We start from the raw sequence: 27,498 nt of genomic DNA on the forward strand, positions 1-27,498 counted from the left end.
AAATTTATATTTAAATTGATTAAAATTAACAATTCAGTTTTTCAGTTTCACTAGTCACATCTCAAGCACTCAATAACCACAGATGACTATAGCTACTATATTGGCCAGAGCAGTTCTAGAGAATAGTGACAGCCTTGGATCTTCAATAATCACTTGAATCTTTGTGCCTAGGATAGTGCTATTCAACAAGGAAAGACAAAGGAATTGGAAGTCAGTCCATCTGCCCTTAAAAGATAAAAGGAATATGTGGTTTTAAGATCATAAATATGTGTTCAGAAAAAAGACAGATGGTGTGTATGAGTGTACGGGTTCTAAAAGACATTGTGAGGTGAAACTTTGGGCCCTGAAAGTCCAGAAGGGTTTCCATAGTAGTTGGGGAGGGATCTCATGTAGGGCAGAAGCTCAGTGTCAGGAAGGTACAGGGTTTGGATGGAAAATGAAACTAAGAAACCAGTAACAGATAGTGGGTAAGAATGTATGCTCTCAAGTCATGCTCACTAGGTGTGAATCCTGACTCTGCTACTGCCTAACTGCTTACACTTGGGCAAATTATTTAACTTCCCCTTTTCTGTTTATTTGGTAGGGATAATACTATTTCATAGGGATGTTGTATTAAATGGACTAATAAATATATAAATCATTCAGAATAGTGCTTATGACTTAAGTGCTGAAGAAATTTCAGCTGCTATTATCTGAGCATGACCATTTGCTCTGGGGTGTGCATAAAACAAACCAACCAGAGCTATTTGATTTAGAACTTATATCTTAAAGCACTAAGCCTAAGTCTATATCGACCAATTTAAATTCTAAATGCAGAACCACTTCTCAACATTTCTGAGCCATAGTTTCCCCACTTGAAAATTTTGAAATTATTTAACTTATTTCAGAATATTGTAGTGGAAATTAAATGAGTCCATTAAGGAAGCAGCTGCCTTCTACTTATTAAGTATAGCTTTGGGAAAGTTACTTGTTTCTCTGAGCTTCAATTTCCTAATCTGAGAAATAGTTATCACCCTCTTTGGATCAAATATATAATATATGTAAAATGCTGAGCACAGTTACTGTCACAAAAAACGGCCATTATTATTCTTTAAAAAGACATTAAGTCTTGGTGGCTTGGAGATCTCCAGCGGCTCAGCAAAACTGTCAGATTAATTAAAGGTTTATCCACCTTGAAGTTTAGAGGCCCTTGTATTTCTAAGCCCTAAGACACTTACGCAGGCTGGGACCAGAAAGAATACATTTTTACTTCCTTATACCTGTGGTTTTAGAGGGTAGACAAACAGGAACCTCAAAAAAGAATAAACCAGACAACCAACTTATGTGAAGGTAGAAGGTTGTTTACAGAAGCCAGTGCCTTAGCAATCACTCCATGATCTTTCTCTTTTAGAAATTAACTGTACTGAATTTAAGTGGATAATCAGAAACAATTTAGATATGGAAAAGATAGCTTGCATTTCATCTTGTTTCAACAAGTACTAAAAGTACACTTTTTTTAACTTTGCAAGAACAGATTTATTTATACATTTTAATTCTACTCATCTTTATTTCTACAATATTTCATGGCGAATAAGATGTACTGATTACCATCTTTAAAACACTGTATCTTCATTTGACTCTCAACCACTTATTCATGATTATCCTCTAGCTATGGGTCATAGAGTTGTTCTTTTAAGACACTAGAGAGATCTTAACATTTTTCACTCATTTATTGTAACTTTTACAGAATTAAAGATCTTCATGTTTGAGTAACCATTCAGAACCTCCATTCTCTTTCTTAGTCACATGGCCATCTTCCCTGTGTGTCTTCTACCTTCAAACCTCTCCTTCTTATCAGGACACTAGTCACTGGATTTGGAATCTACCCTAATAATCCACCTCATCTTAACTTCATTACTGTACATATCTAAGTTCACATTCACAGATGGGGGATGGGAGTAGGACTGCAACACATTTTTTTTTTGAGGGGAGAACACATTTCAACCCACAATGGGTTCCTACTATTATGAGACAACATATAATGTATACATTGCCCCAAAAGTATAATGAAAATGTATCATTTACAAATGAAATTTGTGCTACCCACCAATTTCTCAACTCTAGCTTTATCCCACTAGGGAGAAAATGCCAGCCAGTATTAGACATGCAGACTACAGGCATGCACAAGAAAAGCATATTAGAGAATACATAGGTTAACATTTATTGAGCTCCTACTTTATATCCAGTTATTTGCTAAGTGCTAGGGATACAAGAAAGAAGAAGGTACCAATCCCTGCTCTGGTGGAGCTCATCCTGGTAGCCTGGACTGGTTCCATAACTTTGGTCATAGTAACAGCCTTGTATTCATAAAGTGAGCAAACCAGTTATCCTCATCACCTTAATAAGTAAAAGAACTTAGAGACAGTCATTACAGATTGATCATACACCACCCATTTTGACAAAATCTGTAAAAATTGAGGGGATGAAGATGAGTTACTGAAGATGAGTTAACTTTTTTTTGAAGTAAATTACTCATATATGGCTTTGAAACCCTAAGGGAAAGCAAAATGGAAAGCAAATCAGATGAAAAGAGGGTAAGGTTCCTGCTTGCTATCTTGATTCTCTTGCTTACCCTTACCCTTCACCAACTAGGAACTAGAAACATTTGTTCTGTTTACGTGTTCTGAGGTGTGAACAGAGCACCTTAGAGTGAATTGCCATTTCAAGTCATTATTTCCAAACGCTCTGAACATGTATTACATAATCATAGGATAAAAGAAAGCGATAACTATTGTCAGAGTCTAAACATCTCACTTTTACAGGTGAAACAAAGGTGTTAGAATGTGACTTGATTAGGGCCATGTAACTGTAATAGTACTATAAGCTCCTTGAAAGTAGTGACCCTATCTGGTTTTGGTGACCCTTATATTCTCAGAAACTTGTAGGTACCTAGCAGGTAGTATTCAGTAAATGCGTATTACGGAATGAAACAATTTGAATGAGTCAGAAATACACCTTTTAAATACTTTTTCTACTGCCATAATGATTTCAAATTTTTGAACAGGTTTAAGATTCTAAATTTAAAAAAACTTCAGGTTAGTCTAACAAATGTTGATATCATCATTTATCCATGTGCTGTTAAAAATTATTTAAAAGAGAATAGTTTGTGCTACAGACTAATAGTCTTGGCTTCTGCTCTCAACATTTCCTGGTCTTTTTACCTCTTTTGCATTAGATAGAGGAAGAAAGAATCTAAACCAGATTTTGCTGCCTGTTCACCCAGTAAGCCTTTTACAATGGCTGTTATTTGGTCCCAGCTGTTGTGCTAAATTTAGGTTTTTGGCTTATCTGTAACTGTTCTGTCTCCCGTTACCAAGGTTAATTGCAAAGTGATTTTAGAACAAGTAAAACTTCAGTTCATTTTTTAAAAACTACATAATACAGTATTCAATAATATCAAAGTCAAATCCACTGGGATTTAACATTTGTAGCATTTTATAGATTAAAGAACTGTTCCCATTTGTCAGTTTCATCTTCATGATGCCAGAACATTTCAGAGAAAATGAAATGTTACCCTCCTGAATGTTCTCTCTGCTCTGATTAGATACAATCGTGGAGTTAAGGTTAACAATTTCAGTTGTACATGTTATTTTACTGTACATATCTAAGCACTAGAAAATATTACTTTTTAAATATTTCATGCTTTTTTTATAAGAACTTTATCTGAGGCCAAAAAAATAGAACTACCAATCTTGCAGTTTATAAAACTCTTCTGATGTGAAAATAATAGACTTATTGTAAAAAAATTTTAAAACAGAAGGGCACAAATAAAAAAAATCACCTTAGACTTGTCCTAGTACTTTCCTGTGATCCTTTTATGCAAAATTATATGTAAAAAAACTTTTTCTAATGAAACCAAAGAGCCTTGCAAATTTTTACTTGTCTCCATTTGGGCTCATGCCCATATGTACTTTGTCTATAGACTGAGTAGCTAATAGCTGCAGCGCTTGTTAGGATTGGGTTTTTTTTAAGTACAGATTCTTGTCATCTGTTTGTGTTTAAATGACGACAACATCACAACATGAAATGCCATGATGTCACATTGCTATAGCACAACAACAAAATTACAGCTCCCCAACAATAACATGCTGTCAAAGTGTCCTCCTGCCCATGAGTCAGTGTTTTAGAAGTTATGAAGATTATTTTTAGCACAGCGAGTGTCTTGGAAGCTTGGCTTCTGAATCCTACTAAAATCCTTAGTGATTTGGTAAAATCTAGGGTGGGGGTGGGCTTCCTGTTCTTAAATTCTCCCACTCCCTGACCCGCATAGCTGCCCACCCTCCTGTCCCGGTCACATTAAACCCAGGTTCCATTATGCACTGCAATCCACTTGGGGCTCGATCACAACTCTGCGCCAGCATCCCGTGAGGGGGGGGAGGAGGAGGAGGAGGAGGAGGAGGAGGAGGAGGAGGAGGCGGCGGAGGAGGAGGAGGAGGGTGGGGGAGGGGGAGGAGGAGGAGGAGGAGGAGACTATAATTATCCTCCACGTCTGGGGCAGGCCCTTAGATGACATCTTCCCAGTTACCCTGCGCTCTAATAGCGCAGCTCCGATTCCTGGTCTCAGAATCCAGGCGCGCCTCGGCCGGCTGGGAGCGCATCCGAAGTGCCTGGGACCTCTCGGGCTTCCGGGACTCTGCTGGTGTCTCCCAGCCGCCATCTCCGGCGCCCTCGCACCCGCCAGGCACCTGCACCGAAAACCCGGCCCCAAACTAGCGCCCCGGGGCGAGCGGCGGCATTGCCATAGTAACCGGGCGCCAGGACCGCGGAGGCCGCCGGGGAGGAAGTGACGAGCGGGGTGGGTTGGCTGTTGTTGGGACACGTGACCTAGGCAGTGTTTTGACAGGGCAAACAGCAGAGAAAGAACTGGCCGAGCGAGGGGGACGGGGAGCCGGGGCGCCAGAGCTAGAGACAGCGGGCGGGCAAGGAGCTGGCAGAGGCGCTGGGCAAGAGGGCCGGCCAGGGCTACGGGCGGGGGAAGCCCGGGGGCCGCGGGGCTCGGGTGCCAGTCAGGCAGGGCGAGGGGCTGAGCGCAGGGAGCGGAGCGAGGCGGTGGCTGAGGCGCGGGTGGATGGCCACAGGGGCGCCGGGGAGCCGCTTCGGGCTGGTCGTCTCGGGTCCCCACGGTCACCTGAGGCAGCCCCGGGGGCCGCTGCGCTCCACACTCCGCTCCCGCTGGCCCTGCGCCTCTCGGAGCCTGGGGTCTGAGGTGGGAGTGTGATGTGAGCTGCTGGGCGAGCGGTGGAGAGAAGTGCCAAGAGGAGGCGGGATTGGGACGGGAGAGGAGAGCGAGTTAGTCAGCAGAGGTCGGCCGAGGGAGCCGAGGAGCCGGCCAGCCCGAGAGCGCCATGCAAACAACTCTCCGGCGGGGAGAGGGGCAGACGCGGCGCTCGGTGCGGCGGGGCTGAAGGAAATCCGGGGCCGCGGCGGGACGGAAGGGGCTGTGCAGAGCAGGGGGCGAGCACCGGCTGTAAACACCTCCCCCGGAGCCGGCCGCGGAGGACTGGTTGGGAGTTGGTAGGGTCGCCCCGGGACAGCCCGGAAGAGTTCGTTTGGGGCTGGGGGCTGGGGGCTGGGCGGGAGGAGGTGACTCGGGTTTCTGTGTAAACTTGGCCGCGGTTGCCGCAGGAAGGCTAGCCAGAGGGTAATTACACAGGTGAGGCCCGGCGGGGCGGGCGGAGCGCTCCGGAGGCGCAGGGGACTGGAAGAGTTGGCTGCGCCCAGGCACCAGGTGGAAGAATTTCCATACCAGCCCTGCGGAGGTGCCTCTGTTCCCAGAGGCGTTTTTGTACGAAGGGGTTAGTTTGTGTTGCTCGAATCTTTTTCTTCTTCTTGCCTGTACCTCCAGGTTATAATAGATCCAGCTTTGGTTCAGAGACTGTGTGTCAGAAGGACACATTGGCCTGGAGAGCACAGAGGCAGGGAAGAGGTTGCTCGATCCGGAGGAGATGGGGGAGGCGGTGCAGAGAGTTTTGCATTTTTCAGACCAGCCGAGGGTGCTGTCACCGCAGTTGGTGCCAGGAAGAGGCCTAACTTAACAGTAGTTTACTTGCAAGGTCCGGGTATTAGAATAGGGCCAGATTAATTTTATTTTCATCTCTTTCAGCATTTCGAAAGCGAAGCAGAAGCCGTAGAATCAGCGGCGAGCCTGTTCAAAGAACCCACAGGTGCATTTCACAGACTCTGGGTGAAAATTGGATGTGAAAATGAAGCCAGACCGAGGTAAATGATTTGTTTAAGTAGGGCTTGTTACCCCACCCCCTTCTTTTCTATGCCTCAATTTAGAAGTGTTAACCTAATTCGGCAGTAGGATCAACTATTTCTGTATCATATGTGATTATCTGTTTTTGTGACAGATTCCAGCTGGTGAGGTAGAGAAAGGCATATGGAAGAGAAGGTTAAGCGTTTTTACAAAAGTGCTTCTGAAGCAGTAGCTTCAAGAGAGATTCTAGTGTATCTCAAAATGAAAGTAAAGAATGGTATTTGTATCTGTTGCCACAATACAGGTATCATTTTAGAGTTGTACTTGCTCGTTTTTAGGTAGTCAGTCTAACTTCAACTTTCAAGAAGTTCATAAGCTTTTTAAACTTGAATGTGAACTTGATAAAATGAAGAGAAAACTTAAGATTGAGTTGACAACTATTATTTTATTACTACTTTGATTAGTTGATTTTTGTGCTTTAAGCAAACTCCAAAAGTTTGCAGAGTACTCCAGTATTCGATATACCAGCATATGGACAGTTTGGGCCACTGAAATCCCTGGTGATAAGTAAATGTCACTTCTTTTCTAAACCTGTATTTTCAGGATTTATAAGAATAATATATACACTGCTTTTCAAGGACTTCAAGGTAATTGTTATCAGTCTTCTGATTAATGGCAAGAACCAATTTTAGAAGATGTTAATATAGTAGTGGTTAGTAGTGAGAGCTTTTCAGTCAGATATGAGTTTGATTCCAAGGAACATTGTGAAGTGGGGATTATTTTATTTGTTAGGGGGCTGGACTAGATGACAGATTTCCTTCCAAATCCAAGTCTTTAGGATTGGAAATATTAATTTATCCTATGAATTAGATGCTTATTTTAAAATTTCTATAAAACTGGTTGTTTTTCCATATATTTTTTCAAAGTGATTAGACAAATTCTCTGGGTAAAATAGGTCTGTTGAAATGCACCAGAAGGAATTGCAGAAAACCATACTTAATTTAGTGATTTAAATTAGTTTTAGGTGTTGGCTATTACATACAATGAGGCAGCAGCTATGTATGTATCAAGTATTAGTAAGTGTATTGCTCCTGAGCAGGTTCCTTGTGTAGAATGCCAAGTTTAGATTTTTAGATTACATCAATCACTTTGGAAAAATGGCACCAAGGTTAGTAATTGAATCGCAGAATAAACAAGCAAATAAAATCAAAGTCACTATTTATTTTGAATTGTTGTGAAAAGTTGCTTTACAGTCATAAGCAGTTTTAAAAATAGTATTTGCAGCCAAAACTAGTGTTAAACACAATAAAATGTTTAGTTATGTACTGATAAAGATTTTTAGGGAAAACAAATTTATTCATCAAGATTTCCAAAGAAGTTTTCACCTTAAAAATTGTAGCTTTCTTTAGCATTGTCAGGTAAAGATGATGGAATTGTGAGTTTAGTATTGTGATCATATTCCATGATAATAACATAAACCTTTAGACCCATGGCTTTTTTTTTCTTTTACTAAGACCAGTGTAAGTAGTCTTTTACTTAGCAAACTAGTACAGAAATATTGAAATAAACTTGTCACAAACGTACTTACCCTTACTGTGTGCAATGTAGTGTATTTTCTATTCTATTTCACGTTTTGAAAAATTGCTGTCACCACCCATTGAATTGATTTCTTCACCAATTAATGGGTCATGATGACCTGCAATTTGAAAGGCAGAGTTATGGACAACTCTTAACAAGAAAACAGTTAAACTTCATTTTTTTTTTAAACTACATTGGTGTCCAAAGAACTATCCTGTATAAATGAATTTTCTGGATAATTGAAACTTTTTGAAGGTCAAAATATTTTCAGTTGTAATCATGATATATAGAGACATTTAAAAAATGTTCATGCTTCTGGTTTGAGATTTTTTTGTCTCTAGTTTAAACCATCTCAGCCTTTTTTTATTCTGATTTTTATGTTCCCTGGCTGTCAATAGTTTTCGTTGTTAATATATTTATCCTTGCCACTTTTTAATTTTCCTGCGTTTAGTCTCTGAGCTAGAGAATTAGATAACCGTACTTAACACTAAGTTTTCTTTTTTTTTCTTTTTTCTTTTTTTTTTTTTTTTAAGACAGAGTCTCGGAGTCTTCGCTCTGTCGCCCAGGCTGGAGTGCAGTGGCGCGATCTCGGCTCACTGCAAGCTCCGCCTCCCAGGTTCACGCCATTCTCCTGCCTCAGCCTCCCGTAGCTGGGATTACAGGCGCCCGCCTCCATGTTCAGCTAATTTTTTGTATTTTTAGTAGAGACGGGGTTTCACCATGTTAGCCAGGATAGTCTCGATCTCCTGAGCTCGTGTTCCGCCCGCCTCGGCCTCCCAAAGTGCTGGGATTACAGGCGTGAGCCACCGCGCCCGGCCTGACACTAAGTTTTCTATAAGATGAACATAAATAGGAGAACTTCTCAGATGCTCATTCAGAATGTGAGTAAAGTGTGGATTTTAATGTAGAGACTCAGATTATAGTTTTGTGAGAGACAGCTGTGCTTCAAAGAGTTAAAGTTTCTAAATAAATACAGTAGCCTCTTATCCTACATGATTGGGTGTGGTAGTTGGGTGGCTAACTGTAAAAGTTTAAGGTGGGGGTCAGGAAAAATAATTCTTTTTCTATTGGCTATCTGTTTTTATGGAAGGTATGGGGAGCATTGGTCAATTCTGCTCCTTACAACCTCCATAAAAACAAACTGATAGCCAATAGAAAAAAATTATCTGAAGGTCAGGAGTTTCTACTATACTTTCAAATAAGATGTTATGGTATAGCATGATAGATTTCACAATAGTCGATAGTATTTTACTGTACGTCAAGATAAAAAAAATTAATTTTAAGCAATAACGTATCATTACTTGGGTAACACTGCCAAAGATGAGTCTTAGATGTTGTCATTAGCACAAGCTTTAGAAACAGACCTGTGTTTTTATACTTGTTCCATTACTTGCTTGCTCTCTAATCTTCATCACATAATCTCAGAGTCTCAGTTTCCTTATCTGTAAAATGGGAATAATTCCAGCTTCTCACAGTTAGAATGAAATATGACAGTGCTTGGCACATAGCAGATAGTAAATAAATAATATCATTTATTATGTTAAACAATACAAATGCTTATATATTGGTCAGTTACAAGATACACTCAAAGGTAAAGAAATAATCAAATGTTTAATAACCTAATGCTATTTTGTTTTGTTTTGCATTGATAGTGTTCAGCCTGCTAAGGCTCGAGCAGATTAATAATTTTTTAATATATAGTTATCTGAGAAAATATAAAAGCTACAGAAGGATACTTGCAGTGTATGTATAATGTATTTATATTGTCATTTGCTATTACAATTATGGCTTCTATATGTAGAGGATGACATGGGTGGACTAAGCTTTCTGGAATAATTAGATTTTTAAGTGATGTTAACAGCTGACTAGAGCTGGGCAGCTGGAAAATTTAATGTTATTCCACCTTTGACTCAAGGATGTACAAGTTTGGACCTGGTTCAAGATCTATGTGTATATTGAATACCTGGTATTTCAAGAGAAGTCTAAAGTGTGGTCCACGGCCTGTTGCGGTGGCTCATGCCTGTGATCCCAGCACTTTGGGAGGCTGAGGCGGGTTGATTGCTTGAGCCTAGAAGTTCGAGACCACCCTGGGCAACATAACAAGACCCTATCTCTATTTAAAAATAAATAAAATGTGGTCTTAGTGTAGAGGTAATTAAAAACATATTAGGTTATGTTCTAAATGTATTTCTAATTTTGTATTTTTAATATCTGGGCTTATCAAAACTGCTATGAAAGATTAAGACCTATAAAATAAATCATAAATTAGTAATTTAAATCAACTGTTTTAATTCATATTTAAAAACATCATAGGCTATTGATCTTTAAGTTAAAACTAGTAGTGCAAAATCTGTTCCACAAACAAAACACCACACTATTTTGGGGTTTTTGTTTTTGAGGTTAAAATAGAGAAGTGCTTAGTTTTTTCCTCCATTTTGGCTATATTACAAATTTAGACATTAGCCTTAGAATTCCAGTGGCTTATGAACTTAACTATAGCATAATGCAACCCTGTTAACCTCAAACAATTCACTCCTGGGCAGGTGAACTAGGAGGAAAGAAGTGTGAACTAGGAGGAAAGGACTAGAAAAATGTAGCAAAGCAATTAGGTGCATTGCTTGCTAAGAATAGTTCATTGTTAGTTGATGTAAATCAAACAAAAGAAATGGCAGATGTTGGAGAAGAAATACTGACTAGATTAAAGTGGCCTTTTGCTAAATTCCCAGGTAGAGGTGGTGGTGATAGCATGAATAGCAACAGCTAATACTTGTTCATACTATGTGCCAGGCACTGTCTTAAGTACTTCGCATATATAACTCATTTAATCCTCACAGATACTCAAGGAAATAGATGCTATTGTCATTTCTGTTTTATGGATAAATGAAACTGAGTCACAGAGAGAAGTTTGGTAACTTACCCAAGGTTACACAGCTAATAAAAGGGCAAGCTCAAATGTGAAGTGAACTTGAGCATATGCTCTTAAGCTCCCTGACAGGTAGCAGTAAGTAATGTTAAAATACCATAAGATTTTGGGACCGAAGTGGTTTAAAAATACTTGAGGAAAACTCAAAACAGATATTTGGTAAGTATTGTGATCTTGGAAAGCTGCTTATCCTCTCTGCCTCAGCTTTATCTTTACAATAGGGAAAGTAATAGTACCTCAGCTCATGGTTATTTTGAGGATTAAATAAATTAATGTATGTAATATGCTTAAAACAGTGGCTGGCACTTAGCATTCAAATGTAAACTGCTATTATTTTTGGACATTTTCTAAAGAAGAAGCCAATCAGTTAGTGAAAGCTGAGGAAGACAAAAGGGGGCTAATTCAGCTGCATGTTTTGTATATTCAGTGTGATCTCAAGTTAAAAGCTGGCTACTGTTGGTCTTTCATCCATTTATGTTGATGAGTCTTGACATCAGTAGCTGTCAAATAATCAATGGCTTGATACAACTTCTGAGATTCAGATACTAAAGGGGTTGACATAGAGATACCCCGTCTATGTTTTTGCCTGTCATCCAGTAAGAAGGAAATGATTCAGTGGACTAAACCCTGTCATTTCTTTGAAGAATGAGAAAAAAAAGATAATTGGAAGGCAGAACTGAGAGGCAAATGTGTATATAAGGAGAGTGACTTAAAAATTGATTTTCTCTTCAAGAACTGAAGAAATCCATGGGGTCTGAGCCTTCTGCATTGTGAACTAATATAGAAAAAAGTTGTTAAAGAATATATTCTTTTGCCTTTCTCGCCTTTGGATGTAATTATGAAAATGTTTTCACCCTTTTTGAGGCTGGGGATTTTAAAAACTGGAAATATTAAACTCAGACTAACAATACTGGTTTTTTTCGATAATGAAAAGGCAAAATTGTAGTACTTGGAAACAGTACTTCTTAGTAGGTAAACCAGAGTCAATTTGTTAATAGTTAATTCTGTCTTTGCTCAAATAGGTGAAAAATCAAAAGAGTTCCTAATGTTAGACTTTTTCTTTTTCATGAGATGGGGTCTTACTGTATCACTCAGACTGGAGTACAGTGGTACAATCATAATTCACTGTAGCCTCCAGCTCCTGGGATCAAGAGATCATCCTGCTTAAGCCTCCAGAGTAGCTGGGACTACAGGTGCACGCCACTATGCCTGGCTAATTGTCTTATTTATTTATTTATTTTTTTGAGAAGTGGGGTCTCACTATGTTGCCCAGGCTGTTCTCACTCTCCTGGGCTCAAGCAGTCCTCCTGCCTCGGCCTCTCAAAGTGCTGGGATTACAGGTGTGAGGCATTGCACCTGGCCCAGACTCTTATTAAAGTAAAACAGGATGGAATAGGTAAAAAATGCCAGTAGATAATCAAAATATTAGACTAAGAGCCCATGTGTAATACCACAATTCCTGGCAATAATTTGAGTTGAGCTTTCTCATATTTTCCTTTCCATGTAAAAGATACTCATCTCTTCCCCTTGTTTACCATATCCAGCCCCACTAGCTGCCTTTTAGGTTTTTGATTACCACTCAGGATCTCGTATGCGAAATTCCTTCTGCCTAAAAAGCCTTTCTCCCCAGTCATCACATTGGCGTCTCCTTGTTTTTCTTTTGTTATAGAACTTAACCGTCATTTTTTCAGAGAGGTTTTCTCTCACTACCCTATCCAAAGTGCTCGGTGAATGTTAATTGCTGTCGTTTATTAAATGAGATGTCCCTTGTTACTCTGTGTCTGAGCAGCCTGTATTTCCTTCATAACATTGACCACATTTTGTAATTTCTTTTGTTTATTGTCTGTCTCTACAGCTAGATTTTAAGTTTTGTTGAGTCCAGAAACCTTGTCTCTTGTTCACACCTGTATTCCCATCATTTAGTAGGCAGTCTTGTACATGATAGGTGCATAGGTGTTTAATACATATTTGTTAAATGAAAGAATGACTTGTATGTCTCAGTATTTGTGGAGCAGATAGGAATAGGAGCAGCTGGGTAGCAATCTTTGATTGTTTTACTGATACCAGCTGAAATTCTGCCAATTTAGGGATTGGTTTGAATTAATGACTGTTAGGCTGTTATCACAATTTTATACTCAATTTTTTGGAAATACATTTAAGGATACTGTCCATAACTTAAATAAAGGTTATATTTCTTAATCATATCTTATTGAATTAAAACACTATAAAATATCTTAAAAGTAGGCAAAAGCTGTTTGGTGACAATGGTTTCCAGTTTATATACGTCTGACTAACAAATGATTCATACGCAGACATTTGCTAGAAACTCTCTGATGTCCACCCCCCGTGCTGAATTTGCTCCTATTGCTGTTTCTGAGAGAGAGGGAGAATGTCTGTATGTTCAAATTGGTAAACCTCAGGTTTATGAATATAAGAAAGTACAAGTCGGATAGAGTAATGGGAAAAAAAACTCAAAGGATTTAGAGTTTAGATTTGGGACCCATTCTTGGATTAAGTCCCAAACCTGTTTACTTATCTGTAAGACGTAGCTGGCTAAGGGTGTTGCTTCTGAGCTTCAACTAAGATGATGTGTCAAAGAACATAGTAAGCCATGAGATGCTATATGAATGTGGACTAATTTACTCTGTGGGCAGGATTATTTGTATAGATGAGCAAAGGGCCAGGTCTTCCCAAATACAGCCAGCTGCATCTTAGTTGGTGCTATTCACACACTATGAGGATTTTATTACTTTTAGTTTCCTCTTGCTATCCTGACAAATTATACCAACTAGAGATTCACTTGGATTAAAAATATATACTTAGTTATACATTTTTCAAGGACTGTTGAAATGATGGTCATATTTTAGTTTAAATGGTTTCCTTTTAGCAGCATACTATAATGCAAGAAAAGTTCAGACACTAAGCTTTTAGGATCAAGTTTAGATTGAAATTCTAACTTCGGCCCTTACCAGCCAAATGACCTTGAAAAAATTACATAGCCTTTCTGAACAACGGTTTTGTTTTTTGCTCTAATACCATCAACCTTAAGCCTTGTGGGAAAGGTAAACTGAGAACATATGGTTTGGCACTTAACATATGCCTAGCACTGGGTAGGGATTGCTAAATGGTTTCCTCTGCTAACAAGAGTACACAACTTGGAACAGCTGCACTGAGGAAATGAGTGTTTCAGAACTCCGTTTTGAAAACTAGTTAGAACAAGCATAAAAGATCAGTGGACACTTATTATGTCACTGTCAACCTTGTCTTCTGAAATATACAGCCACATAGAAAAAAATCAAAACCAGCATTGAACTACCCAATCTTTAATGCAAATGCAATGGGAGAGGGAAAGTAGGTAATTTGGAACACAGCCCACTATTTCTGGGTGATAGTAGACCCTAATGAACAGTTTAGAGCAGCATCAGGGCAGAGAGTAAGGCAGAGGTGGGAACTAGAAAGAGGCTGATGGAAAATAGAGTGGTGAGATGTTGCCCAAAACTACTTTTTTCTTTATTTCAGAGTATTACCTAGGATTGATTCGGTGCTTGGAGCATGGCCCTTCTGCTTCCGTGACCCAGAATTTAGACTTGTTCCATGATGCTGCAAGATGGCCATTATAGGTTAAGAAACCTTTGGTAGACTCTTCTGGGAATCTAATCATAACTGATATTGCTTGTCAGTAATATTTAAGCCTAAATAATGGTCAGACTTAAACATATCCCTTTGGGAACATGACCAATCTGTATTTGGGAATAAACAATATTTAAAGTTTTCATATTTTGGTTTCCCACTTAACCAAATGTATATTCCTGAAAGGAATTAATTTAGCATCAGTATCTGAAATTAGGCTATTTATAAAACTATCCTAACATCTAGAAAGTGCATTTACATTTTTCATCAAATTAGCAATTTTCTTTTGTGAGGAGAGATCATGGTTTGTGAGAGAGATCATTATCTAGTTGGCCATTTCTACTTAAATTTATAACAGTAAGAGAATGTATAATTTTAGCCCTTGATATTGGCAAACTTCTTTTTGTTTGTTTTGGTCTTAAAATAACTTTAAAGGTCTGTATCATATTTGGTATGTTTGACAGAAGGATGCTGATATACAAAAAATTATTCATTTTATGAAAGAACTAACCATAGGATTTCTCTAAGTTACCCACTTTGCTTGCTCTACAATTATTATAATTAAAAATTTCAGGCCAGGCGCGGTGGCTCACGCCTGTAATCCCAGCACTTTGGAAGGCTGAGGCGGGCGGATCACAAGGTCAGTAGATCGAGACCATCCTGGCTAACACGGTGAAACCCCCCCATCTCTACTAAAAAAATACAAAAAAATTAGCCGGGTGTGGTGGCGGGCGCCTGTAGTCCCAGCTACTCAGGAGGGTGAGGCAGGAGAATGGCGTGAACCCGGGAGCTTGCAGTGAGCCGAGATTGTGCCACTGCACTCCAGCCTGGGCGACAGTGAGTCTCCATCTCAAAAAAAAAAAAATTTTTTTTCAAACCCACAGAAAAGTTGAAAGACTACAATTAACGTCCATTTACCTTTTCATAGATTAATTGTGACCATTTTACAACTTTTGTTTTATCTCCATATAAGTAGGTGGGATGGGTGGGTGGGATGGATAGACATGGAGTTTTGTTGTCTGTTTTTTCTATTTTTAATGCAAAGCCTTTTTGTTTATTTCAAACTGGTACTTTTTTCAGTTGACACATTGCAATTGTGTATATTTATGAGGTCCAATATGATGTTCCGATACATATATATGTTGTGTAATAATTAAATCAGGGTATTTAGCGTATCTTTCACCTCACGCATTTATAATTTCCTTGTGTTGGGAACATTCAAAAGCCTCTTCTAGCTATTTTATAATATATAATACTTTAGGGTTATCCCTAGTCATCCTACTATGCAGTAGAACACCAGAATTTATTCCTCCTATCTAACTGTAATTTTGTATCTGTTGATCAGCCTCTCCCTATTCTCTCCTTCCCCTTCCCCAGTTTCTGGAAACCACTGTTCTACTCGCTACTTCTATGATAACAGCTTTTTTTTTTTAAGATTCCACATACGTGAGATCATGCAGTATTTGTCTTTCTGTGTCTGACTGATTTCACTGAACACGATGTCCTCCAGGTTCATTTATGTTGTTGCAGATGACAGTATTTTATTCCTTTTGTGGCTCTATAGTATTCCATTATGTGTATGTGCACGTGTGTGTACCACATTTTCTTTATGGACATAGATTGGTTCCATATCTTGGCTATTGTTAATAATACTGCAATAAATATGGGAGTACAGATATCTCTTCAATATGCTGATTTCATTTCCTTTGGATATATATGCCTAGTAGTAGAATTGCTGGATGATATGGTAGTTCTGTCTCTGATATTTTGAGGAATGTCTATACTGTTTTCCGTAATGGCTGTAATAACTTAGTCTCAACCATGTGTAACTGTTCCCTTTTCTCCACATCCTTGCCAACACTTGTTTTCTTTTGTCTTTCTTTTGTCTCCAGCCATTCTAACCGGAGTAAGGTTGTATCTCATTGTGGTTTTGATTTGCATTTCTCTGGTTATTAGTAATGTTGAACATGTTTTCATATACCTGTTGGCCACTTGGGTAAGTTGCAGATGTCTTGACACTTCAGCCCCAGGTACTACAACATGTATCCAGCAGTATGCTACAGCTGGCAGGTACTGGCTTGCAAAAGCCGATTGTGTACATTTTATTTCAACTCTACACCTAGTTGGTTACTTGAAATCAGCCGTGGTAACGGTATTTATACCATGGAAATTGGCAGTGCTACAAACCAAGGCCTTTTTTTCTCTCTGAGCCAGCTGTTAAACATTTACGGCCATACCACTACATGTGTCTTCTAAAAATAAAAGTATTCTGTATACCTCCAATACAGTTACTACATTCAAGAAATCTAATACTTGCATAGTACTAATATCTAGTATACTGTTTATACTCATATTTTCCTAGTCGTTCCAATAACATCTTTAGTCATATTGCCTTTTAAAGTTGTGCATTGCTTCCTTTTACCGAAATTGAGTTAGACCCTGATGTTAGACAACATTTACAAAAGTTTTGGAGTATGCCATAAGAGTATGATAAAAAATTAGATCATGTAAGTAGAACAGCTAATTAATATTTTAGTAGATTTTTCCTCTAGCTTTTAAATATTATTTGGACAAAATGGATTAAAGAGAAAAGTGAATATTGTTGAAATTCCAGATTTTATTCCATCGATAACACATTAAAGAATTAATTTTTAAACCTAAAGTCTCAGGCTGACTGACTTCATTTCTTAGTGATTTCCAAGGTTCCCTGCAGTCTAGCCATATTGGTCTTGTTATTCTTTAGTCACTACAAGCACATTTGACACCTTGGGGCCTTTATATTTGATATCTTCTCTCAGAATGTAAGTCTCATGGCTCTTTTTTTTTTTTTTTTTAACTTGGCTTTCTGCCATCAAAGAAGCCTTCTTGGACCATCCTTCAAAGAGTACAGCTAATTTATTCTCCTTTTACTCTGCATTACTCTCCTCATAGTCCTTACATTGTTTAACCTGATGTTCTGTGTTTCTTTCTTTTCCCCTCTCCCCAACAGGAATATAAGCTTCATGAGGGCAGGGAAGGGATTTAGTGGCACTTGTTCACTGCTGCATTTCCCCATACACAGACAAGTACCTGACATTTAGTGGCTCTTCAATAAATGTTTAGTGTTGAATGAACACTTGGCATGCGTTTTAATATCTTTGTGGTGTAGCATAAAACTTATTACTTGACAACGTTATGCATTCTCTTTTCTGAGATTTGTTAGTTTAGTAACCCTAAGATCTAATTCTCCAGTGTCAGTTTTTTGCTTCTAAATGGAAATGTTTATGCCCACTTCACAAGGTTATTGGGGGATCAAATGAGATGATATACATTAACTCCCTATATACAAGATAGAGTGCTATGTAAATATAAGTAGCTGTTCATTCTCTAAGCATTTATGTTTACATATCAGCTATTGTGCGAGGTTCTGGAAACATACAGATGAATAAGTCATCAGGGTACTGTGTGTGAGTCTGGAGGGGGCAACTAGAAAAATTCTTGACTCCTTTGGAAATGTCTCTTGCTAATGTAGTGTTTGTGGTTGGAGGAATCATGGCCTCAGATATATTGGTTCCCTAAACTAAGACATTAACATCCTTCAAAGTCTTATGAAATAGTAGAGAATTTTTCTTCTATGCTCTTAAAAATTACACTAGTAATATGAGTCTGTCAAAGAAGTACAAAATTTAGATAAGCTAAAAGAAAGGGAGAAAATAATAGTAATGCTCCTATTCTGTGATTAGACAGTTCATGTTTTGGGGGGCGGTGTGTGTGTGTTTCCTTATAGTCTGTAAAGGTACGTACATATTAATATTATATTTTTTAATTAAACCATATATACTATTTAGCAAACTTTTTTACCTAATATAATTTGTATATTTTCATGTCATTAAATATTCTTCCCTTATGGTATCTTTAATGGTTGTGTAGCTAACTTTTGTATACCTGTGTCATTTGGCCAATTTATACTTCTTAATATTTTAATTTTTAACTGTGGTAAAATGTGGATAACATAAAATTTGTCTTCCTAACCATTTTCGTGTGTACAAGCTTTTTGTTGGATACTTAAGCTTCAAGTTTTGGCTAGTATAAACAGCACTGTAATGAACATTCCTTTAACTTAAATCCTGGTGTATTTCCTTATCTTTTCCAGATGAAGTTCTAAAAGTAGAATTACTTGATCAAAATATATACAAACATTTTTTGATTATTGTAAAAATCAGATTTTTTGATTATGGTAAAAAAAAAAAAAGTGCCAATTTTTGGTCACCAACAGTATGTGAGAATGAAAATATTTTTTCCCCTGACACTCTTGTTAGCTTTAATGTATGAGCAAAACTCACACAAATGATTCCAAATTTGATTTCACATTCTTATAGATATTCTTGAAAGAAAATGACTAATTACTATCTGATTTGTATCTTGTTTTCCTTCACTTACACATAGTAGACATCTTTTCATTCTCCAACATTATATGCCCAACCTAAATGCTAACTAAAATCTTCAGTCTCCCCTCACCCCCATAATTTCAACTTTTATTTTAGATTCAGGGGGTACACATGCAGATTCATTACATCAGTGTATTTTGTGATGCTTGGGTTTTGGGATACAGATGATCCCATCACCCAGGTGGTGAGCATAGTACCCACAGGTATTTTTTCAGTCTGCACCTGCCTCCCTCCTTTACCCTTATAGTCCCCAGTGTCTGTTGTTCCCACTTTTATGTCCATATATACTCAGTGTTTACTACCACTTACAAGTGAGAACGTGCAATATTTGGTTTTCTGTTCCAATAGTTTTTTTCTTTTGGTCAATTTCTAGCTGGTATTCCTTCCCCTGAACCCCACCTCCCCCACACAGAGATAGGGTTTCCTCTGTTGCCCAGTCTGGAGTGCAGTGGCATGATCATAGGTCACTATACCGTTGAACTCCTGGGCTCAAGTAATCCTTCCACCTCAGCCTCCCAAGCAACTAAAACTATAGGCGCACACCACCCTGCCCAGGTAACTTTTAAATTTTTTGTAGAGACAGGTCTTGCTATGTTACTGAGGTCTGGAACTCCTGTCCTTGAGCAGTCCCCCTGCCTCAGCTTCCCCAAGTGCTGAGATTACAGGCGTAAGCCACCATGCCCACACTCTAGATGGTATTCTTGATTTGACTTTCAGGAATTGTTGTGTGACAGTTAGGGCAGTGGAAAGAACATGGGTTTGGAGCTGGACAACTCATTGTTCAGACATCAACATCATTACTAGCTGGGTGAGTTTAGGAAAGTTAAACTCTCTATGTCTTAATTGCCCGGAAATCTGTAAAAATGGGAATAGCAATTCTTTTCTCAAGGTTTCTGTGAGGATTGAAAGAAATAGTACATGTTAGCATCCAGCTCAATGCCTGGGCACAAAGTGGGCACCAGCTTTCTATGAAAACAAGTTGTCACGCTGAGGATACAGGGCCAGTATCCCCTAAATCTACTTTTTCCAACTAGGATTCTAGAACTGTAACTATAATAAAGTTTACTAACAGTAATACTTACATCTAGAAAATCTGTGGGATATAATGTCTAAAGTCTTTAGTGCTGTGTAATTATATGAGAATTTGATGTTGTGACAGTTGTGCTCAACTGCAGATGCTGTCCATGGTTTTCCTACTTTAGTAAGGACTGAGCACAAGGCATAGTGGCCTTCTGTGAAGTTAAACTCTGGCATCAATCTCCTTTGTTGATTTAACAGTGTTTCAGCTTACTCTAATTTTGGATAAAAAGAGAAACTTATGCCTGCTCTGGATGGATAGAATTCAAATTTGCTGTGCAATGAATTTGAATTTTTGTGGCATTCATTTTATGTAGATACGTATATCTATTTCAACTATAATATTTCCCAACTTTTTTGATATCTCACTAAGGAAAGTTTTGATTACCGAGGTGGGAAGATTGCTTGAGCCCAGGAGTTCAAGACGAGCCTAGGTGACATGGGGAGACCCCATCTCTACAAAAAAACTTAAAAAAAAATTAGCTGGGCTTGTTGAGGCACGCCTATGGTCCCAGCTCTTGGGATGCTGAGATGGGAGGATCTCTTGAGCTGAGGATTTAAGGCTGTAGTGAGCTATGATAAAGCCATTGCACTCTAGCCTGGGCGACAGAGTGTAACCTTGTCTCAAAAAAAAAGTTTTGATTAAACAGTTAAATTAATGTAATATGTGTCATCTTAACAATATGTACAACTCTTATTTTTAGTTTATCTTGCAACAATTAGGTAATCTGAAAAACGTGATGGTTTTGTGCACATGATCATTGGGCTAAATTTTTTTCTTTTCATTCAGTAGTATTTATTGATGAACTATTCTGTGATATGACCTCTGAGATATGTATTGTATTCCTGCCCTATAGAAAATATAATCCAAGAAAGAAGATAAGTATAATGCAGGACATTTGAGAACTGAATGAATGGTAAAAGTAATGTTTACTATCAAAGGTCTTAGGGAATGATTAATTCCAGCTGGAGAAGTTAATTTAGGGCTGGGACTGTCTTAGCAGAGACAGCAGCTGAGTTGATCCTTCAAAAACTGTTATGATTTGGATAGATAAAAATTTAGAGATTGGGGCAGGGAAGGGAATGGAAGGAAGGACATTCTGATCAGAGGGAATGAGTTAAGGTGTGAAGATAGGATTCTATTGTTTAACGGATGACAGATAGACTAATGTGAATGGGAAGGATTGCTTTGGAATAGGGAGAGATTAGAGTTTTGAATGTTAAGCTATAAGGAGTTTGAGCCTCATTCATTTGCTAGTATCAGACAGTCTTAAAATCAGTTTTTAGCTCTCAAAATTACATTATCGCCTGCTGTTATAAAAATTACCTAACATGCATCTACTGTTAGCTAATTCTTTTTCTTCTCCATTTATTTTCCCTTTGCCACCATTCTTTGTTTATAATATATGAAGGATTTGTGTTTTATTTTACAAAAATTCTTGGGAATATTAACATGGTACACAATACTAATAATACTATGTTGTTTTATAATACTCTTTTTGTCAGAGTAGTAAGCTGCACTATTCATTTTGAAATAGCTGTGTTATAACAAATGGAAGAAAAATACAGAGTAAAACTGGAGATTCCATTTCTCATTCCAGATAATTTCTGGCAGAAGTTTGAATTCTATGGGATTAGAGGCTTTCATACCCTTCAGCTTCATGTAAGGTCTGAGAATGAAGGGAGTCCCCATGATACTAATAAGCTTTCCTAGCTGTGTTAAGAGTAGAGATGTATCTTCTTCTCTCCCCAACCAGATAAACACTTTCACACTAAAGCTTTAAAAAAAATGGTGGTCCTAAGAGTGAGGTTTGTTCAGTATATTGTGGTAGAGCACTAAGAAGCAATCTCAGTTTCCTAGTCTTGGTTTGCCACTATCTGTGTGAATAATCACCAACCTCTTTGACCACCAGTTGCCTCATCTGATAAGAGACTAGATTTGATAATTTTGGAGGTTCCTTCTAGGTCTGAGATTTGATCATTCATTACTCTTTTGTTTTTTTTTTTTTTTTGGCCTGGCTTGTAAGATTTCTGCTGGCATAACTCCTTTCTTAAATATTGTTTCTCTGAGCATGTGTGTCCTTCTTAAGTTGGCATACTAACTATTCAGAAATTGAGGTAAAAAAACATATTTACTCATATGCCTTTGAGTAACTATTGTGTTGATTGAATACTGGTTCTGCAGGCACACTTCTGTGGTCCAGGAGGTTGTAGTCTAACCCTGACCTTTACCTTTTGTTGTAGCTTATGGGGCAGAATTTAGGTATTTACCAGCGTACTCTAAGTTGCTAACAACAAAAACAACAACATTCAGGTTACATAGTGGTACATATTAAATCCACTGTAAAAAGCTCAGGATGTGAAAATAATTTTGTTATCCTGAAATTACAAAATCACTCTGTCACTAGAAACCACAGTTGGAAAGATCCTTAGAGTGTGTGAGTTGCTTTCATTTTTACAGTTGAGAAAACATAAGACGCAGAGGAAAGCAACCTGTCCAACTAAAAAAGTAAAACTCAAATTTCCTGCTAGTTGCTTATTTTCTGTATTTTGTATTACTACATGCCTCTAGCAGAGCACAGTTGCCTCTAGGTTCTGGCACCAGAAATGAAATAATGATCATCTGGCTTTTATCAGGAAACTGGAAAGAAACAGGCTAGGTGATTATATTTTGACATTGTTCTCAAAGTAATACATACATACTCTTAGAAGTAAGTCAAATGGTAATAAGTAGACTCAAAGTAAATAAGACATTTCATCCTTAAAACTAGGAAGCTGAGAAAGAGATGGATATAAAGAAATAAGAAATTAGAGATAATTGTCAAATTTAAAAATCAGGAAATGGTATAAACTAATTATTTAGAAATATAGAGGACAGTATTTTTTCTTTAGTTTCAATGTGTAAAAAATGAGGCCAGTGATAGTACCTACTTAAAGGGCTATTGTAATGAGGAAATGAGATAATCCATATAAGGTGCTTAGAAAATAGTATTTAGGCCGGGCGTGGTGACTCACACCTGTAATCCCAGCACTTTGGGAGGCCGAGGCGGGCAGATCACCTGAGGTTGGGAGTTCGAGACCAGCCTTACCAACAAGGAGAAACCCCATCTCTACTAAAAATATAAAAAAATTAGCTGGGATTGGTGGCCCATGCTTGTAATCCCAGCTACTCAGGAGGCTGAGGCAGGAGAATTGCTTGAACCCAGGAGGTGGATGTTGCAGTGAGCCGAGATCGAGCCATTGCACTCCAGCCTAGGCAACAAAAGTGAAACTCTGTCTCAAAAAAAAAAAAAAAAATAGCATTTGGTTCTGAATAAATACTCAATAAATTTGCCTATTGTTATTGTTAATAAATTAGCATTTCTTCAATACGTAAGATAAACACATTCCAAGTGCACTGAAGGAAATATACAAAGGCTAAGAGAGTGACTAAGTGAGATCAAGGAGAAGTCCTCTTTGGTTAGGTAAGGCCCCTGAGAAAATGAGCAGAGGATGAGAAGGCACCAGCTGTGTAAGGGGGAAGAACATCCCAGGCCAAAGGTATATGTGCAAAGGTCTTGAATTTAGAAAGAGTCTGGCATGCTTTAGGAACTGAAAGAAGGCCAGGTACTATATGATAGTTTGTGCTTCCCTCATTTCTTCATTTTATACTGTCTCCTTCACTAGAATAATTGTTCTTCAAGGGCAGTGATGACATCTGACTTCTTCCCAGCTGTTTTCCTCACACCTGTCACAGGTTGGCACAGAATTAGTATTTATTAGATGCTTGATAAAAAATTAAGTGCCTATTGCTTGCTTAACAACTACTATATAAGTTCTAGGATATCATAATTTTATATTTGGGCTTATATCAGTGAGTTTCATGAAATAAAAAATTCACGCTTAAAAAATTTAACATATTTAACTGTTTTATATCTCTAACTGTACCATTAAGTTCAAACTACTTTGATGGGCTGGGTTAAATGCTATGTAGGATGATCCTGGTTTATGCCTGTTGTCCCTGTGTCCAATCCTATTTCATAATGGTCTGCTTTCACTCTAAATGTGTTACCACTGTTTGGATCATGAATTTTACTTTTTTATTTTTTTAATATGTATTTTTTTCTTTTTAGAGACAAGGTCTTGCTATGTTGGCCAGGATGGTCTTGAACTCCTGGCCTCAAGCAAACCTCCCACCTCAGTGGACAGTGAATTTCACGATAACCCTAATAGTCATTTTACTGTTCTGCTAGTGCATTCAAGTCTTGTCTTTCATTAACTGGTATCTCATTCTGTACTTAGATAGCTTAAATATAGATTAAAATAGCTCATTTGCCCCAGCTGTGTTTTGTAGGATATTGCATCTAATATTTTGTAATTTACATGGGTCCTTGTATGAAATCAAGGGATTGACAACATGGGATGCTTGTTTTGATTTAGTACAAAACACTTGGATTTTGTTTTGGAAATGCTCTATTTCTAAAATGTTTCTACCAAACACCCATATTTTGACAAAATGTTCTTTTTCAAAGTGATATGAATTCGTGTGAATATTTCCTTCTGCAATAAATAGTTGTGATTATATAGTCATATTGGTTAAATATGACAACATTTTAGAATTTAACTGTTAGAAATAGTAAAACCTTAGACATTTGGACCATTCTCCCGCTCTTGTTCACTGAAACAAGTATTCACCAAGCACTTTCAATGTGCCTGGCACATATATGCTAGAAGTACTGTGATGAGCAAGAACTAACATGGCCTCTGCCCTCAGAAACTTGTGGTTTGAAAAAAAAAAAAAAAACAAAGTCCTTTCTTCCTGGGGCAACAGGTGAATCAGAAGCTGAGGTTACCCTATGATGTTTTAGAAGAGCTGGGGGTTGGGGGTAGGGGAGCTGGCCCAGAGAAATAAGAGAGTATCAGATGGCCCATACAAACTTACAGAAATTGTACACTCTACTATCCCTTTCTTTTTTTGTTTTTTTGAGACAGGTTCTTGCTCTGTTGCCCAGGCTGGAGTACAGTGGCTTAATTGTGGCTCACTGCAACCTCCAGTTCCCGGGCTCAAGCAATCCTCCTGCCTCAGTGCCTGAGAAGCTGGTACTACAGGTGTGCACCACCATGCCCAGCTGATTTTTAACTTTTTTTTTTGTAGAAACGAAGTCTCACTCTGTTGCCTAACCTGGTTTTAAACTCCTATCCTCAAGCAATCTTCCTGTCTCAGCCTCCTGAAGTCTGGAATTACAAGCATGAGCCACCATGCCTGGCCTGCACTATCACTTTCTATATGTGGTGGTCTCCAATATTTTGAGTTTGAATGGGAGGGGAGCATGTATGTTTGATGGTTTGTTTTGTTTTTGTGAATGAAGAATGAAAATTTATTCCCATTAAGTGCAAGCTTCAATTGAGGTGCTCAGTTTATGAGGTCTTACTGATGTTTCCTCTCTTAGGTGCTGCAGTTAAAATCTTCCTGGTCTAAAATGTTAAAAACTATTGAGGTATTCAAATGATAAGTACTTTATAAACTGAAATTGCACTGAAAATGGAGAGCTTTGATAGAAAGGTTGACTCTAGCATTTATATGAGGAAAAAGACAACTATTGCCTCCCTCTACACAGAAAGCTATATTCAGTAGTTATAGGATTTGTACATTGTGAATCCTTAGGGATCTCTAAACATCTGTGTCTTTAGAAGTAGTGTCACCTCTAGTAAAAGAGGGCCGGTAGAATTGAGTGGTGGCAGCCTGTGATGTATGTGAATTTTGGCTGTAAGTCTCTAGCGACTATTTTCTCCAACTCTATTTAGTAAAATTCTACCTAATTTCAGCTATTGTGCTTCCAAAGTCCATGTTTGTTGAATATGATATGGTGAAAACCAATATCTATTTGGAGACAGTAGAGGGGATGGTAGTAATTGAGAGACAGTGTCAGATGGAGCAGTGACTTTAAAATTTTTTTTGACTGCAATCCACAATTAGACATTTCACATTGCTCCCCCATGACAACATCCCTGTTGACCCAAAAACAAGTTATTTACCAATCTTGGCTATAAGCAATGATGACTGATTTTTTCTTTTTTCTACTTTATTTAAAAAGAAAATTACAGTCTCAACCCCTTATATTAATTTTACAGCACATTAATTTTACAGATTGTTTTAGCACTTAGAACTAAAAGTGTTCAAGATTTGATTTTGTTACCTTCTCTGTGTAAGCTTAAGTTGCCGACTTTTCTGAGTTTCCGTTTTATTGATTAAAACTGGGATAGTAATAGTATTTTACACCATTTTATAGCTTTATTAGAATGACATAACCTGAGTGAAGTGGTTGTGCCAGGCACTTACTAAACACACAGTCAATGAGTATGTTCTCTCTGAAGTTTGTTAGCTTAGGGAATTGGGAGGATGCCACTGATAATAATGGTGACTCTTATTCAGAGGAAAACTAATTCAGTATTAGACATGCTAGAGTTTGAGGTAGCCAAAAGAGTTTAGTCATATCACTTGGAAGCAAACCAATGTAAAATAGCAAATTTTAAAAAATGTTAAATGCAAAGCAAACAATATTAAAGCTTTGGGGACTTAATGATTAAGTCTCCTTAAACCTACACAAGATTGACTAAATACACATACAACTGTTTTACTCTACCAGATTTCTGTTAACATTCTCCAGAATTTAAACTGCAGAATCAGTCATTTGTATGACTGTTTTGTCTCTATTAGCAGAGATAATGACATGTATCAGTGATAGGTAATTGTGGGAAAAAAAACAGCACTTGGAATTAAACCTAGAGTGGGTGATTCTTACAAGGTAACCTACCGGCTACCTTAATTTCTATGATTCAGTTTCTTCATCTACAAAATATTATTTCACAAAGTTGCAGTTGTCAAAGGGACAAGTAAATATGGGATTCATTATCTTCATGGAAAAACTTTTCATAAAATGTTATTTTATTATAATAAAAAATGTGTGATTGGTTTTCAATTTCAGATTGAATCAAGCATAGCATTCTTTGTAATAGCAGGAGATTAACAACATCCCAGAATGTATCTTTAAAAGAAGTATGGATAAAGAAAAACCCATATGCACCTCTGCACACATTTTATGTAATAGTGGTGATACTAATTTACAAAGACAAAGTATATAGAATATCAAAAGTGAATTCTTAATACCTGATCTTGATTCTTACTAAATCTGACTAATGTGTATACAAGATATTATTAGATGAAGTGTTTGTCCGGTAGCTTAGCTTATAAATAACCCCCGTTCTAGCTCATTTTAAACAATGTAGTATGAATGATGCCAAAAAACAGGCTAGAACATTTTCTTCTTTCCAAGATCTTAGATTTTGTAAACAAGCTACTGTTCCTGGAACTAATCTAGGTCATCATAACCCAAAATCTTTTGAAATATGAGAGTCCCAATTAAGTCTCTTAGGTACTTTTTAGCATTTTAATTTTAAGAATGTGTTTAACTCTTAAAACAGTATATTTGGGTTGCTGTTTGGCCATTTGGTTTATTTGTACCTTTTTATAATGAATGCAAGTCAGTGGGTAATCATTGCAGCAAATATGATTGCTAGGAATCTCATATAAGTAGAAGTCAATATAATGTATGGCTTAATTTATCCCTGAACTGACGTAACATCAC

General features: G+C 37.8%; 1 protein-coding gene across 10 annotated transcripts in view; it reads left to right on the forward strand.

The window, feature by feature from the left end:
- The first annotated feature begins 1,768 nt into the window (after window positions 1-1,768).
- The window catches only part of ATOSA (atos homolog A), a 110,031-nt gene continuing 84,301 nt past the window's right edge, over window positions 1,769-27,498 (forward strand). For 3 of the 10 annotated variants that reach the window (XM_063640673.1, XM_063640676.1, XM_063640677.1), the window contains exons 1-2: window positions 1,769-4,834; window positions 6,143-6,258. In XM_063640673.1, coding sequence (XP_063496743.1) covers window positions 6,243-6,258 — 16 coding nt within the window. In that variant the 5' untranslated portion in view covers window positions 1,769-4,834; window positions 6,143-6,242. Of the gene's footprint in view, window positions 4,835-4,868; window positions 5,554-5,692; window positions 5,835-6,142; window positions 6,259-27,498 lie in introns of those variants that run through there. The other 7 variants (XM_063640671.1, XM_063640672.1, XM_063640670.1 and 4 more) reach the window with 7 other exon arrangements.

This window comes from Symphalangus syndactylus, chromosome 5 (genome assembly GCF_028878055.3).
Source record: "Symphalangus syndactylus isolate Jambi chromosome 5, NHGRI_mSymSyn1-v2.1_pri, whole genome shotgun sequence".
NCBI lineage: Eukaryota > Metazoa > Chordata > Mammalia > Primates > Hylobatidae > Symphalangus > Symphalangus syndactylus.